At 36.5% G+C, this 12,651-nt stretch overlaps 1 protein-coding gene across 2 annotated transcripts in view; it reads right to left on the bottom strand.

Moving 5' to 3' along the window:
* The window catches only part of elp2 (elongator acetyltransferase complex subunit 2), a 26,227-nt gene extending 13,576 nt beyond the window's left edge, over nucleotides 1–12,651 (bottom strand). For both annotated transcript variants that reach the window (XM_067426745.1, XM_067426746.1), the window contains exons 1-10: nucleotides 12,405–12,651; nucleotides 12,057–12,135; nucleotides 11,850–11,920; nucleotides 10,697–10,838; nucleotides 7,220–7,297; nucleotides 6,946–7,010; nucleotides 6,782–6,848; nucleotides 5,990–6,133; nucleotides 5,564–5,647; nucleotides 5,302–5,402 (exon numbers count right to left, since the gene is read on the bottom strand). In XM_067426745.1, the coding sequence (XP_067282846.1) occupies nucleotides 5,302–5,402; nucleotides 5,564–5,647; nucleotides 5,990–6,133; nucleotides 6,782–6,848; nucleotides 6,946–7,010; nucleotides 7,220–7,297; nucleotides 10,697–10,838; nucleotides 11,850–11,920; nucleotides 12,057–12,135; nucleotides 12,405–12,536 (963 nt within the window). In that variant the 5' untranslated portion in view covers nucleotides 12,537–12,651. The remainder of the gene's footprint in view (nucleotides 1–5,301; nucleotides 5,403–5,563; nucleotides 5,648–5,989; nucleotides 6,134–6,781; nucleotides 6,849–6,945; nucleotides 7,011–7,219; nucleotides 7,298–10,696; nucleotides 10,839–11,849; nucleotides 11,921–12,056; nucleotides 12,136–12,404) is intronic.

Raw genomic sequence — 12,651 nt, 5'->3', positions numbered from 1 at the left:
AGCACCTCAGTACTACATCAGGTCACGTGTGAACGATGTGGCCTACAAGTTAAAGATCTGGGTTGGTAACAACAGCAAGGCCGCAGATTCGATTTCCAGAGAATACACATTCGAATAAACGCAAAAATGAAAACACTTTGGACAGAACCAATGAGAAATAAGTACATGTAAGTTTGAAGCTCACCAGAAACAATTCATGAAATATCAGCGTTATGCCTTTGAAAGGTACTTAGTGCCGGCTGTTCCAAGGTGATTCAATAAGTATACTGCAAGTCACTGTGGATAAAAGCGTTTGCTAAATGACTACTTGGATTATCTTGCACTTTATCTTACAGGATAAAGGTAATCGCTACCGGACAAACAAATGCTTTACTCATAGTTTCATTACTGTATAGATGAGAGATTCATGAGGCTGAAAGTGGGCAATGCAACTGATGGACACTGAGAGCAGCTTAATAGTACGCCAATTCTAGGAAATGTGTGTGTGGGTCATGAGGTCTAGAGGTTAAAGATCTATCTTGGTAACTCAGCCATTCTCCTTTCTTATCTTTTAGAGAAAATAAACCATTAGCCCAACACTAAGCCCCCACCACCACCACCCACCAAAAACAGTTTGCACTTCACTGGCAACATGATTTATTAGGAAGGTGTACTTTACTCAGCGGTTTGCCTGGCTACTACTCTGCAAACTAGCTCTTCGCTAAATCTGACCAATTAGTCTAATCATTATGGAGGAGACTCTTCTTTGTAGATGTGTTAATTAGCCAAAGCAATGTTGGTCATTTTCTGCTTAGTGGGGCACTGGCAGTCACTCAATAACTGCAATGGAGGCAAGTTTTAGATAACATAAACTGCCAGTAATTAGCACAGGTTCAAGCCTTTTCGCACCAAAACAAGATTGAAAAAATTGAAATCAAAACTACAACAAAACTAACGGTGCTCAATAAGACCAAAATCTTATTTCACAATATGATATATTTTATTTAAAGATAATGATACATATCATGATACAGTTATTGTTTTATTTTATTTATTTTGCTAATTACAAACAAAGACAATACAGTAAGAAATACTACAGAAATATCAAATGTAAATATAAGCTACTTTACTCAATGTATTACTAAATATAAACTTATTAAAGTCTTATCAAAGACAAGTTTATTTAGTCAAGAGCAGTGGGGGATTTCATGCATCTTTCTTTATCACTCTAAAGTTTCAATAACTTTAAGTAGTACTGTGCTATGCAGATATTACATTTACACAATATACACTATATAGACATTAATAGACCATATTTCATCAATATAAACTTTGTATATACTATATAAAAAGTATACTTCACTTTATCAGTGAAGTCACTGTGGACAAGAGTGTTTGCTAAATGACAGCTATCCTGCACTTTATCTGACAAGATAAAGGTAATCACTACCGGACAAAAACGAATGCTTTACTCAGAGTTTAATTCCCGTATAGATGAGAGATTCATAAGGCTAAACGTGAGTTCAGCATTAGTGCGTGAATATAATAACATTACGCCCAGCCCTAAACAAAGCTAATGTGAATAGTGGAATTTAATCAAAGATCAGCAGCAAAAACAATCAGTAAATGAAGTCAGATGACGTCAATAAAAACATCTGGCTTTTTACATGTATTATGTTAATTTTGTAGATTTGCACAAAGGTTGGTGTTTGGATTTCCTTGTGCAATTGAATTTATTTTGAGAAATATAAGCAAGACAAGCAGCACTGTTGCAGAAATCTACCTTTCTCCAATGTCTTGAAAAAGTTAAATGATAATGAATTATATATAGTCCTTTTTTAAATAATTAAGCTTATATTATTGACCTGGCATGTTTTATCGTCTGCAAAAAGTTATAATTATACACACTCAGAAAACTGTAGTTTGTCATCAGCTAAATTTTCGCTCTTGTTGTGAATTACTCCACAGGAATCCATTGTGTCTATTCAAAATCTGTTTACAAATCTTTACATTTAGTTTGAAAGAGCCTATATGCCACAACCTTATCAGGTTGTTTTTTTTAAGTGCACAAATGCAAATATTAATCACCTTTAAGGAGGACAAATAATATCTATTCAGTTACTTAAAAATAGGGACTCAAAGGGTGGTAATCAGAAAGGATGTATGATAACCCACATTTATTTCCTTTGTCTCTGTGAATCTGTCAGTTCAAAGGCTCTCATCCCCATCTGATAACCCAGTTCACACCTACCTCATATCGTATGCCCTTTACGACTCAATACAGAAGACACATGCAGTGCGGAAATAATGGATGTGGAACAACCGCACTGCATCCAAGACAGGTGGCACAACACAAGTCCTGAAATCAACCTCTTTCTTCTTACAACTACAGCTCACTGACTTTCATTTTTAATTGGACATGCCTTAGTATGACAAAACACATGCGTCCTCATACTACAACGCTCCAAGTGTCAGAATCAGAAGCCATTGATCTGATCCCAGAGACCTTTGTCTGTATGCCAAGATCAAAGTGAAAACCTCTTATTAATCAACCACAAAAGATCTGCTACGTGTGGCTATGCCAATCAAAACATTTTACTACAACAGAAATGTTTCCAGATTTAAGGTTATCTGAGGTATCGCCATTGTACTTCTGTGAGGAATTCACCAATTATTTACAGTCCCTCACAAAGATGGAAGAGAACAAGCTTATCTGTGCAATTGACCTATTGGTAAGCCCCGCCCTCCCTTAGTTACTGTTGCTAACTTGGACAAACAAACGGATTTGCTATGTTTTACAATGACAGCTGTCAGTGTGAAAACCTCATCCCAAGATGTTTTTGGACACAAAATGTAATGTATACCCCATCTGAATGATGACCAAACTTTACTGATGGTTTATGAGGTTTATTACTTTGTTTTTGTTTTCACTCCAAAAAAATCACCGTAAGAGCGGAACAAACAAAGTGACGCATTAACCTCTCATTCACAAACACTCTCTCTCTCTCGCTCTCCGTTGCATTATCATTAACATACACAGGAAATTACACAAAAACACTCATACAACTAACAATAAACAATATACAGACCATGTGCCTTTTCGTGGGTGCAGTTTATAACTGGTAAATCTATCTGCGAAACAACTCCGATAAACTGAGCTCTCCCTTTCACTACCCGTAAACTATAATCAAAATAGGAGTCCCTCAACTATTGTAAGACAGATAATGTAGACCTTAAACATATTTAAACTCACAGAAATATCAAAAATGTTTACAAAAACAAGCTAAACGATACAGAAGGATATGTGAAGAAGCCTCATTACGATCGTAGATGATAACATCCAGGATCAACACTGTTCATGTATCACAGTTAGGGTTAGGTTAAATTAATTTACATGTAACCATCTAATATGGAGAGATGCACTGAAATGTAGACCATTGTTTATTTTTTTGATTTAATATACACCGTTATGTAAGAACAGTTAGTTACCTATCACTAACTTTAATCGTAACTTAGAGAATGACAACATGTTCACATCAATGACAAAAAAATCCTCCCAAAAAAAGGATACCCAAAGAAACATCGTTTTACCATTTTTGTAGCAGAAACACCATCAAACTGATGAAAGCATTAGATTTTCCAATGTTTCTCTACGTGCTGAAACCTAAAGATGTCCGAGTTCCGGTGCCTGTGCAACTGATGCTCAACTGCTATTGGCTCATCTGCGTTCAAGGGGAGGGGCTTACCAATAGGTAAATTCTCAGTGTGTGTGTTAGTTAGTAGACAATGGGCATATATATGTTCTCTTCCCTGCATAACATAACAGTGGAACTTCCTGCCCCTGCTGCAGATTCTAGAGCTTCATAGTACTGTATGAAGTATAGGACAGAAATGACCTCAGGATGGGGCTATTTCTTTCCAGGAGCTTGATCTGTACACTTTAAAAAACACAGTGGAGTGAGGTCATTGATGAAGGGGCTAGATGACATAACATAAAAATACTGCGCTATTGCTTTTAGACCAGGTTTTTGTTGTCAGAGCAGTCGTTTTCAGTTGCCTCAAAATAGCAACACAACTGAATACAGTGCTCCAGTACACAGCGCTCCGGAGGTTGACATCACGCAGCCTAAACTTCGCCATTTTTGCAGGCAATCAGGGGAGCACTAGAGCGACTGTGGCACTGCTATAGAGGTCAAAAAATAGTTTTAAACCAGACTGTTTAAACCATACTATTTCAGCATGGTGGACAACTGGTGTATGCTAGGATGCCAGAACGGGTGGGGGAAAACAAAGGGGAAATCATTTTATCATAGTAGTTGTTGAAATGCCGTGAATGACAATCTTTATTCTCACTACAATTGCCTCACCTAACTGATAAAAATAAGTTCCCATTAAATATGATTAATAATGAACAACATAAGTGCTTTTATATACAAATATAAATCAGAAACTGTAGGCTATTTAAAACTAAATTAAGGATCAATAAATAAATGAATCAAAAAAAGAAAATGACATTTATTGATTAAGACTTTATTTGACATGCACACACTGACACGCTGTTTTGGACGGGTTCATGTTAACCGCTAACATAGTAATCTATTCACATGTTTTCTATCATAAAATGCAAGCGTGTTTATATGTCAGCATTATCATAAATGTGTAAAGAATTGAATTCTGTCATGTAAACAAGAGCGTATTGATGCAGTTCAGTCTGTCTGCTATTTTATTCTATACGTTAACGTAACACCTGATCGGAGGCTTTCGTAAATATTTAGTTTATACGTAGTTTTAGGCTTCAACTAAGTTTCTAAGTTTCATTGTGCAATGCAAAATAGTATTAGTAGTAATTTAGTAGTGCATAGTTGTAACTTAGAGGTGCCCATTTACGTCAAAACTAGTCTAGTTGTAACTTGCGCACAGCTTGTGCAACAGGTGTCCTGACAGAAAAGCTATCCATTCCTTTATAGATACATATTAAAAGCATTATGTTGAAAGGGGGGCATTATGTTTAATCTGTTAAGTTTTGCTATGTACAGGTCTATATGTTTTGAATTAAACTGAAACTTATGCTGGCGTCATCCTTTCATATTCGCTCCTGGCTGTTCCTGCCTGACAGTATAGCGTTGTAAACAGAATGGGTCACATGATGTCCAAACCTCTACATATATTTTTTTATTTATGCTCATAGTAAACCTACATTACTTGGCAATAAAGCTGATTCTAAAAGGTGTATCACTACATAATGTACTCTAATCCACCTTTTATTTGTATTATTTTTTTCCAATGACAGTATTTATTAAGTAGTAAACAAGGTGACTTTACCAGCTCCACCCACATGCCTGAATCCTCCTCTGGCCCCCATAAGATCATGGTCTTGTCCACTGAGGCAGACAGCAGCTTCAGGGGCTGTTCCACTGAGTCACCTGCAGGGGGAGACAATAAGTAACAAAACAGAAGCAGGGACAGGATAAATTCAAAAAAGGTAATACAAACAAAAGAATACAATGTCAAAAAAGTAAATAATTTCACAGCACATTACAGTGAAATTAAGACAGCAAATCAAATTAAAACATTCAAGGAATACCTTTGGCACATGGAGGTTGCCAGTGAATTCCATAAACCCAGTTTTCATGTCCGGCCAACACCGTTTCAAGAGTCACAGCAAATTCTAGATCACAAAGATAGAGAAAGAATCAAACATAAGTTATGACAGTAATACACTATGTCATTATTTATCAGCGAGGGACAGATTATTATCCATATGGTTTTCTTTACTTACGAAATAAAGTTACTAGCCAGTACATTTTTGTACTGTTACTAGCCATCATTTGCAAGTCATTGTGCAAGTCAATTTTTGGACCCCGATTACCAAAGCAATATATGCAATCCTTGATTTTGAGTATCTAAAGTCCAAGATATGGTTTCAAAAATCTTCTACAAATTCAACTCAACAATAACCAATTTCTCGAAGTCATCACAACTAAATCCAATCAAAAGCCTCGAGCCTCACCATCTCCAGACACCTGAAAGACGTTCTCCCTCATTTTGAGAATAGCGTCAGTCTGATGTTCGGGTTCAGCCGTAGTCTTGGCAAATAGTCTCCACACTCTGATCAGACAGTCCTGTGAACAGCTGGCTAGCCAGAGCTCACCATCTACACATTCAGCAGTTGAAACAGAAGTAAAAATGAAAGCAGTATGTGAGGCCTTCCTCCTTCTATATTTCAGCAAGCGCATGTTTCGCGCATATGCTGGGCCTTTGGACAGTGTGTTTTATACCCTTGGACTATTACCATCTTATGATATGTATTAAATGGGTCTTTGATTTGGATGGGACGCATATCTTTTTAATAAATAGCCAATAAAATATTGATTTGGTTTACATATTTTAGTTAGCAACTAAATAGTCAATTTGATCAACTTCTGGTAGGTAGCTGGACAGGAGGGACAGTCTACAAATACATTCTGTTGGAGTAGTCAATATTTGTTTTCTCAGAAGGATGTAAAATTGTAAATGTTTATCTGTTAATATCTTATCATCAAAGCTAGGATTACCTCAAAGCTGACAGACATTTACTAACGTCAAAAGTTTTGGGTTGGTATGGTTTTTAAAATGGTTTAGAAAACTGCATTTATTTGATTAAAAAAACAGTAATACTGTGAAATAGCATTTCTATTTTAATATATTTTATAATACAATTAATTCCTAGCAAGGCTGAATTTTCCTAAAACAGGCTTTATTTTAACCAGCCTGCATATAATACTTTCTACCCAAGCAAAATTTTTCCATTCAGAAGTCCTACCTTTAGTTGCCCACTCCACACATCGAACCCAATCCTCATGTCCTGTCAGAGTCAGAAGCCTCTGAAACTAAACACAACCACAGATAAGATCCACACATTCACATGACATGCAAAATATAAACAGATTTCACCCTGTTAACAAAGTGAAGACACCTCAGCATTACCTGTCCATTGAGCTGCACGTACAGGTGAACTTTGCTGTCATCTCCCCCACAGGCGAGTACTGGAACTGCAACAGATGTAATTATCCTCATTCACATGAGGCAGACAAGTGACTAAGTCTATTCATGGTAAAATACAGCTACAGTCCAGACGTGAATAATGTAAGAGGTAGGCTAACGTCGCCCTGGGGCATATTTAAAGCACAGAATGAGATTTTAACCTGTGATAGGGATGGACAAGACTGCAAATCAACATGGAGCAGCAGGCGCAGCTTACCTCTGCTGCCTGGCAACAGCACCAAGGAGACATCCATCATGAACCCGCTTCCAAAAGATACGGTCTGGAGGCATTCAGCTAATGAAGAGAACAAAAACACCACACACGGTCTAACTCGTAATGAATCCTTATTAAAAAATAACTTATTTATTTTTAAGTAGGTTATTAATAATACCAAAAATGTATCGATATAAGACCAATTACCCAGAAAACCTAATAATGCACTCAAAAGAAGTTTGGTTTCTGTGTGACAGCTCATTACATTACTGTCAATTGAATGTCAAAGGAATGATGCAATTCATCATCATCATCGCGTGACTCAAAAGTGTCAAAACAATGAAGAAATATTGCCTTTACCCGACCGTATATGGCTTTCACACACTCTGAAAAGAATTCATCACAAACTTTGGTCACTGAAATATCACTCTCTTTCTGAACAGTCAGAATGGGCATCAGAAAGAAACCAGTAGGATCTATTAAATAATGCATTATGCATGAGATTTCATTCATAGTTTTGAAGTTTTGAACAATTCATTTTTAAATCTTAATCTCCATTGTTCTTTAGGAGAGAGAAAGAAGTTAAAACAAATGTCCTTAATGATTAGCCTCTGCTTTTTAAGTAAACGCGACTTGTCTAAAGTCACTAAATACATGACATGTTCACATCTATTAGATACAGACGCATTAAATACATACAAATACACGATTATTCAAACGTTTTTTAAAAAGTCTCTTATGCTCACCATAGCTGTATTCAAATATATATTAAAAATGTATTAAAAATACAGAACTAATACTGTAAAATATTATTAGAATTCAAAATAACTTGTTTTATATTTAATGTATTTTAAAATGTAATTTATTCCTGTGATGACAAAGCCATTTCTCCAGTGTTCAGTGTCACATAATCTTCAGAAATCATTGTAATATGCTGATTTGCTGCTCAAGAAACATTTCTAATTATTATTTTCAATGTTGAAAACAGATGTGCTGCCTAATATTTTAAATAGATCATTTAAAGGACAACTCCGGCGAATTTTTAAGTTTATCTTGATCGTTATATCTTTGTGAGTACAGTCTATAGAAAAACAAACAAACCAGATTGGTCCTTGCAACACAGAGCTGTTACAGTTAATGCCCAGAGCTCCCACTCAGCTAAAACGGCAGTGATGGGGGCATAACGTAAAGGGTGTCTTTGTGCCTCTTAACAGACACAAAATGCAATTAAAATGTCTGTCCAACATGAACTGGTCCCTTACATGACAACTAGATGCGTTAAGCCACTTAGCCATTGTTTAAATTCACCTTAATAGTGTTTTAGACGGCTAGCTGTATCTCACGCTGAAGTCCCGTGGGAACGCAGTTGTAGCCGAAAAAAAAGGCAAATAGTCCAGTTGGGAAGAGTGTTGTGTGTGTAAAGCATGATTATTTTATTACTGCACATCTTTCCTCAAGCCGTGTGTGCCCAAATGTAAGGATAAATTGTTTACTTTACCTCCAGTGGTTGCACCCGTCTTTGACCACGGAATGGCATTTTTCTTCAAACAGCCCAGCTGTGTTGTGTCTGTGTGAGTTAGTCATCCTTGTCAAAGCGTTCGCTGCAAATTTTCACATTCTGTTGCCAAAATTCGGAAAGGCACAAACGTGAACCATTTCTTCTTCACTTGTGAGCCCGATCAGATCATCACTCTAGTGATGTCCGGTTCACAAACGAATCGTTCTTTTTAACCAGTTCTTTTTAGTGAACCGGGTGAACCAGTTCACCAAATCGGACTGAATCATTCTAAATGGATCGTTTCTCAAATCAGCGCTGATCCCACAAGTTACTTTAGTTGCTCACTTTCTGACATGAGTGAAAGTCCCCGAATAAAAATAAACTAATGTCTTGGTTTAATGTTGTAACCGTTCACCGAACTGAGACATGTTTTGGTGATGAACCGATGAACTCACGAGCAGCTGATACTGAGCATGCGTGAGTAACTGAACGAGCAGCGGTTCTCGGATCAGCAGTACAGAATCGAAAACCGTTTCTTTCCGACACGTTCAATACTGAGAACCGACGAGCCGATGAGCAGAGCAATGAGATCATGCTTCACACACACAACGCTCTTCCCAACTGGAATATTTACCTTTTCCCTCTTCAACTGCGTTCCCACGGGACTTCAGCGCGAGACTGCAGCTAGCCGTCTAAAACCGGTGATTTTAAACAATGGCTAAATGGCTAAACGCATCTCGTTGTCATGTAAGGGACCGGTTCATGTTGGAAAGACATTTTAATTGCATCATTTGTGTGTTGTGTGTTAAAAGGCACAAAGACACCCTTTACATTTATGCCCCCATAGCTGCCGTTTTAGTGGGGGCTCTGGGCATTAACTATAATAGCTCCGTGTTGCAAGAACCAATCTGTTTTTTGTTTGTATAGACTGTACTCACTATACTCAAGGTATAATGATCAAGATTAAATTAAAAATTCCCCAGAGTTGTCCTTAAATGACAAATTTCATTTTTGGGTGAACTACCCCTTTAATTTTATAATAATAACTTGTTACATTTATATAGCGTTTTTCTAGGCAGCCATATTGAGGTGAGCGCCCCCTGCTGGCCTCAATAACACCTCTACCAGCAGCTACCTGGTTTTCCCAGTTGGTCACCCATCCAGGTACTGACCAGGCTCAGCCCTGCTTAGCTTCAGTGGGAAACCAGTCTTGGGCTACAGGGTGAATTTAGGCTTTTATTCACATATAAACGTTGATCAGCCAACATAAAAAGAAGCTCAACCAAACCTGCAGCCTCTTGCTGAAGCTCAAACGTGCTGCGTAACGCACAAGAATGAATTGAGCATGAATTGACATGCTTGAGCTTCTGTTTACCACAACTGATGTTTGAGTTCCTGAATGTGTATGTGAATAAAAGCCTAAATTCCATCTGTTCATCATATAACGCCATCGTGTCTCTTCAGAAAATTTGGACAAAAGCGCTCACTTTTTATGGATTCTCTTTATTAATTTTTGAAGCATCAAAGTGATACCGGTAGTTGCGTAGGTGTCAATAGAGGTACAGAAAAGTCTTAGATTTCATCAAAAATATCTGAACAAAAGTATTATGGGTTTGGAACAACATGTGTATAGGGTGAGTAATTAATTCATTTTTGGGTGAACTATCCCTTTAAATGTTAAGGGACATTTAAATATAAACAGATATTTGTAATATTTATGTTTGTTGTACTATTTAATTTCTGTTGTTCTTGGTTGCTGACATCTATAGCAAATTCTACTTTATCTCTACGATAACAAATCAATTCAAATGATTTTGAACTATATGGACTGAATACTGATTACTAGAACCGCCCAGCAGATGTCAGGCTTGTAGAATTTGAAAAATCCTCAAACACTTATTTAAAAAAAACTGCTTTAATAGATTGAGTAGACTACTTTAAGTCTACACTCTTACGAACTGAAAGTGCACTTCTTATCTTACCTGTATCAGAGGTGCATGTCCAGAGTTTAACAGTGGAGTCAGATGATGCTGAGGCCACCAGTAAGTGAGAGGAGGACAGAGACATGGCGTCCACTGCACACACAGGCCCAGAGTGTCCTGAACACACTGCACATGCTGTGAACTGAGCAAGAAGAGAGACAAACTCAATTCACATCACTAGCCACATCCACAGAGCTGTTACTTTGCAATTATTAGTGTTAATATATTTAAGCTTTTATTACATATAAACATAACAGAATATTACAAATATGATGTTACTTTGCAGAATATCTATAATTGACACAGCTGGGTCATTCCTGTGTTGCAAGTCATTTTATCAAAAAAAATTATATTATTGAACAATTTGGTTGTTTTGCCACAGATAATTGTGGCATTTCCTGGGCACCCTGTGAACAAAGTCTAACCCCCAAATATGATCATCCTTTTATAAAAACAAAATGTATACACTGAAAACTGCCGGGCAATAGATTAACCACAATTAATTGTATCCAAAATGTTTACATAATGTGTGTGTGTGTATGTGTGTGTGTGTGTGTGTGTGTGTGTGTGTGTGTGTGTGTGTGTGTGTGTGTGTGTGTGTGTGTGTGTGTGTGTACAGTGTATAAATATATATATACACACGCACCTTTCCACATTTGCATGTATGCATATATATATATATATATATATATATATATATATATATATATATATATATAAAATTATCTTACATATAAATATAAATATTTTCACTTTTTTAATTGTAATCACATTTTTATTTGTTTAAATTCTTCAAAAATATATTTATACTTTAAACTAAACTAATTTAATCTATTTTAACAATTAATAGCTAAAACAAAATCTGAATTGTATCAATTTATTTTAATCTAAAAAAAAAATCTCCTTCTCTAGACTTTTCCACGGACCCTTTCACACCCTTGTGGGGTTTTTTTCATGGCAATATCAGTTCAAAACAAAGTAGTGAATTTATGTAAAACTTTATGTTCATATTAATTGTGTTTATATTAATTAAGTGTTATTGCCAAAATGATTTTTATATTTTATAATACATAAATAAAAATTCAAATGTTCTGCATAAAAAATGACCCAGTTATGTTGTAAGCGTAAATGTATTGTTATTGTAAACACATACCTTCCCATCTTGCTTCTCCCAAACAATAACATTATTATCTGACCCACCAGACACCAGCTGGGTTTCCGGACCTACAGAAACAGACAGCTTACATTTCTACAAGTTCCTTTGTTTTCATTGTCTGACAGTAACAGAAAGTTGAAAAATAATGTCTAAGCAATAAGCATAAAGATAATGTATTAATGATGATTCAAGTCAAAGACTTACTGCAATCTTGTTTATGAACCCACTGGACAGCATTCACCCTTCCAGTATGTTTATTAAGCAACTCGACAATCCTTATTTCCTGAAGACAATTAATAATAAATAAAACCAGGTTAAAACAAGCCTGTCACAGAATCACAGTGACCTGCCAGAGATTTTATTTGACAGTTCACCGGACACTGCTTTATCAGAATGTACGCCTACATGGCTCTGAGTTTCAAGCTTGCACATCAATGCATTAAAGAATCGGAACATGTGCAAGTGTAAGTGCATATGTGTAATAATAATAATATTACAAATGGCATCAGCTCAACTATTGTTAAATGAAGTGAATAATCATTCAGACGGTACCTGTGGATTATAAAGGGCAACTGAATTGCATGTCCCAAATGCGATGAGACCTCCTCTGCCCCACGATACAACATTAGGAGTGCGATTAGCACAACAAGAGACATGACATGTGTCCATTACAGGCGCTGCCATCTTCGACGCTGCTGGTGTGTTACAATTAAAATGAACCGGGAGAATATGGCATGATAGTAGTTCCTGAAAGAGTTAGTAGAAATATCTAGTTTCTATAGCAATAATGTTGAATGCG

This window comes from Pseudorasbora parva, chromosome 19, assembly GCF_024679245.1.
Source record: "Pseudorasbora parva isolate DD20220531a chromosome 19, ASM2467924v1, whole genome shotgun sequence".
Taxonomy (NCBI): Eukaryota; Metazoa; Chordata; class Actinopteri; order Cypriniformes; family Gobionidae; genus Pseudorasbora; species Pseudorasbora parva.
This window is presented reverse-complemented; position numbering and strand designations above follow the sequence as displayed.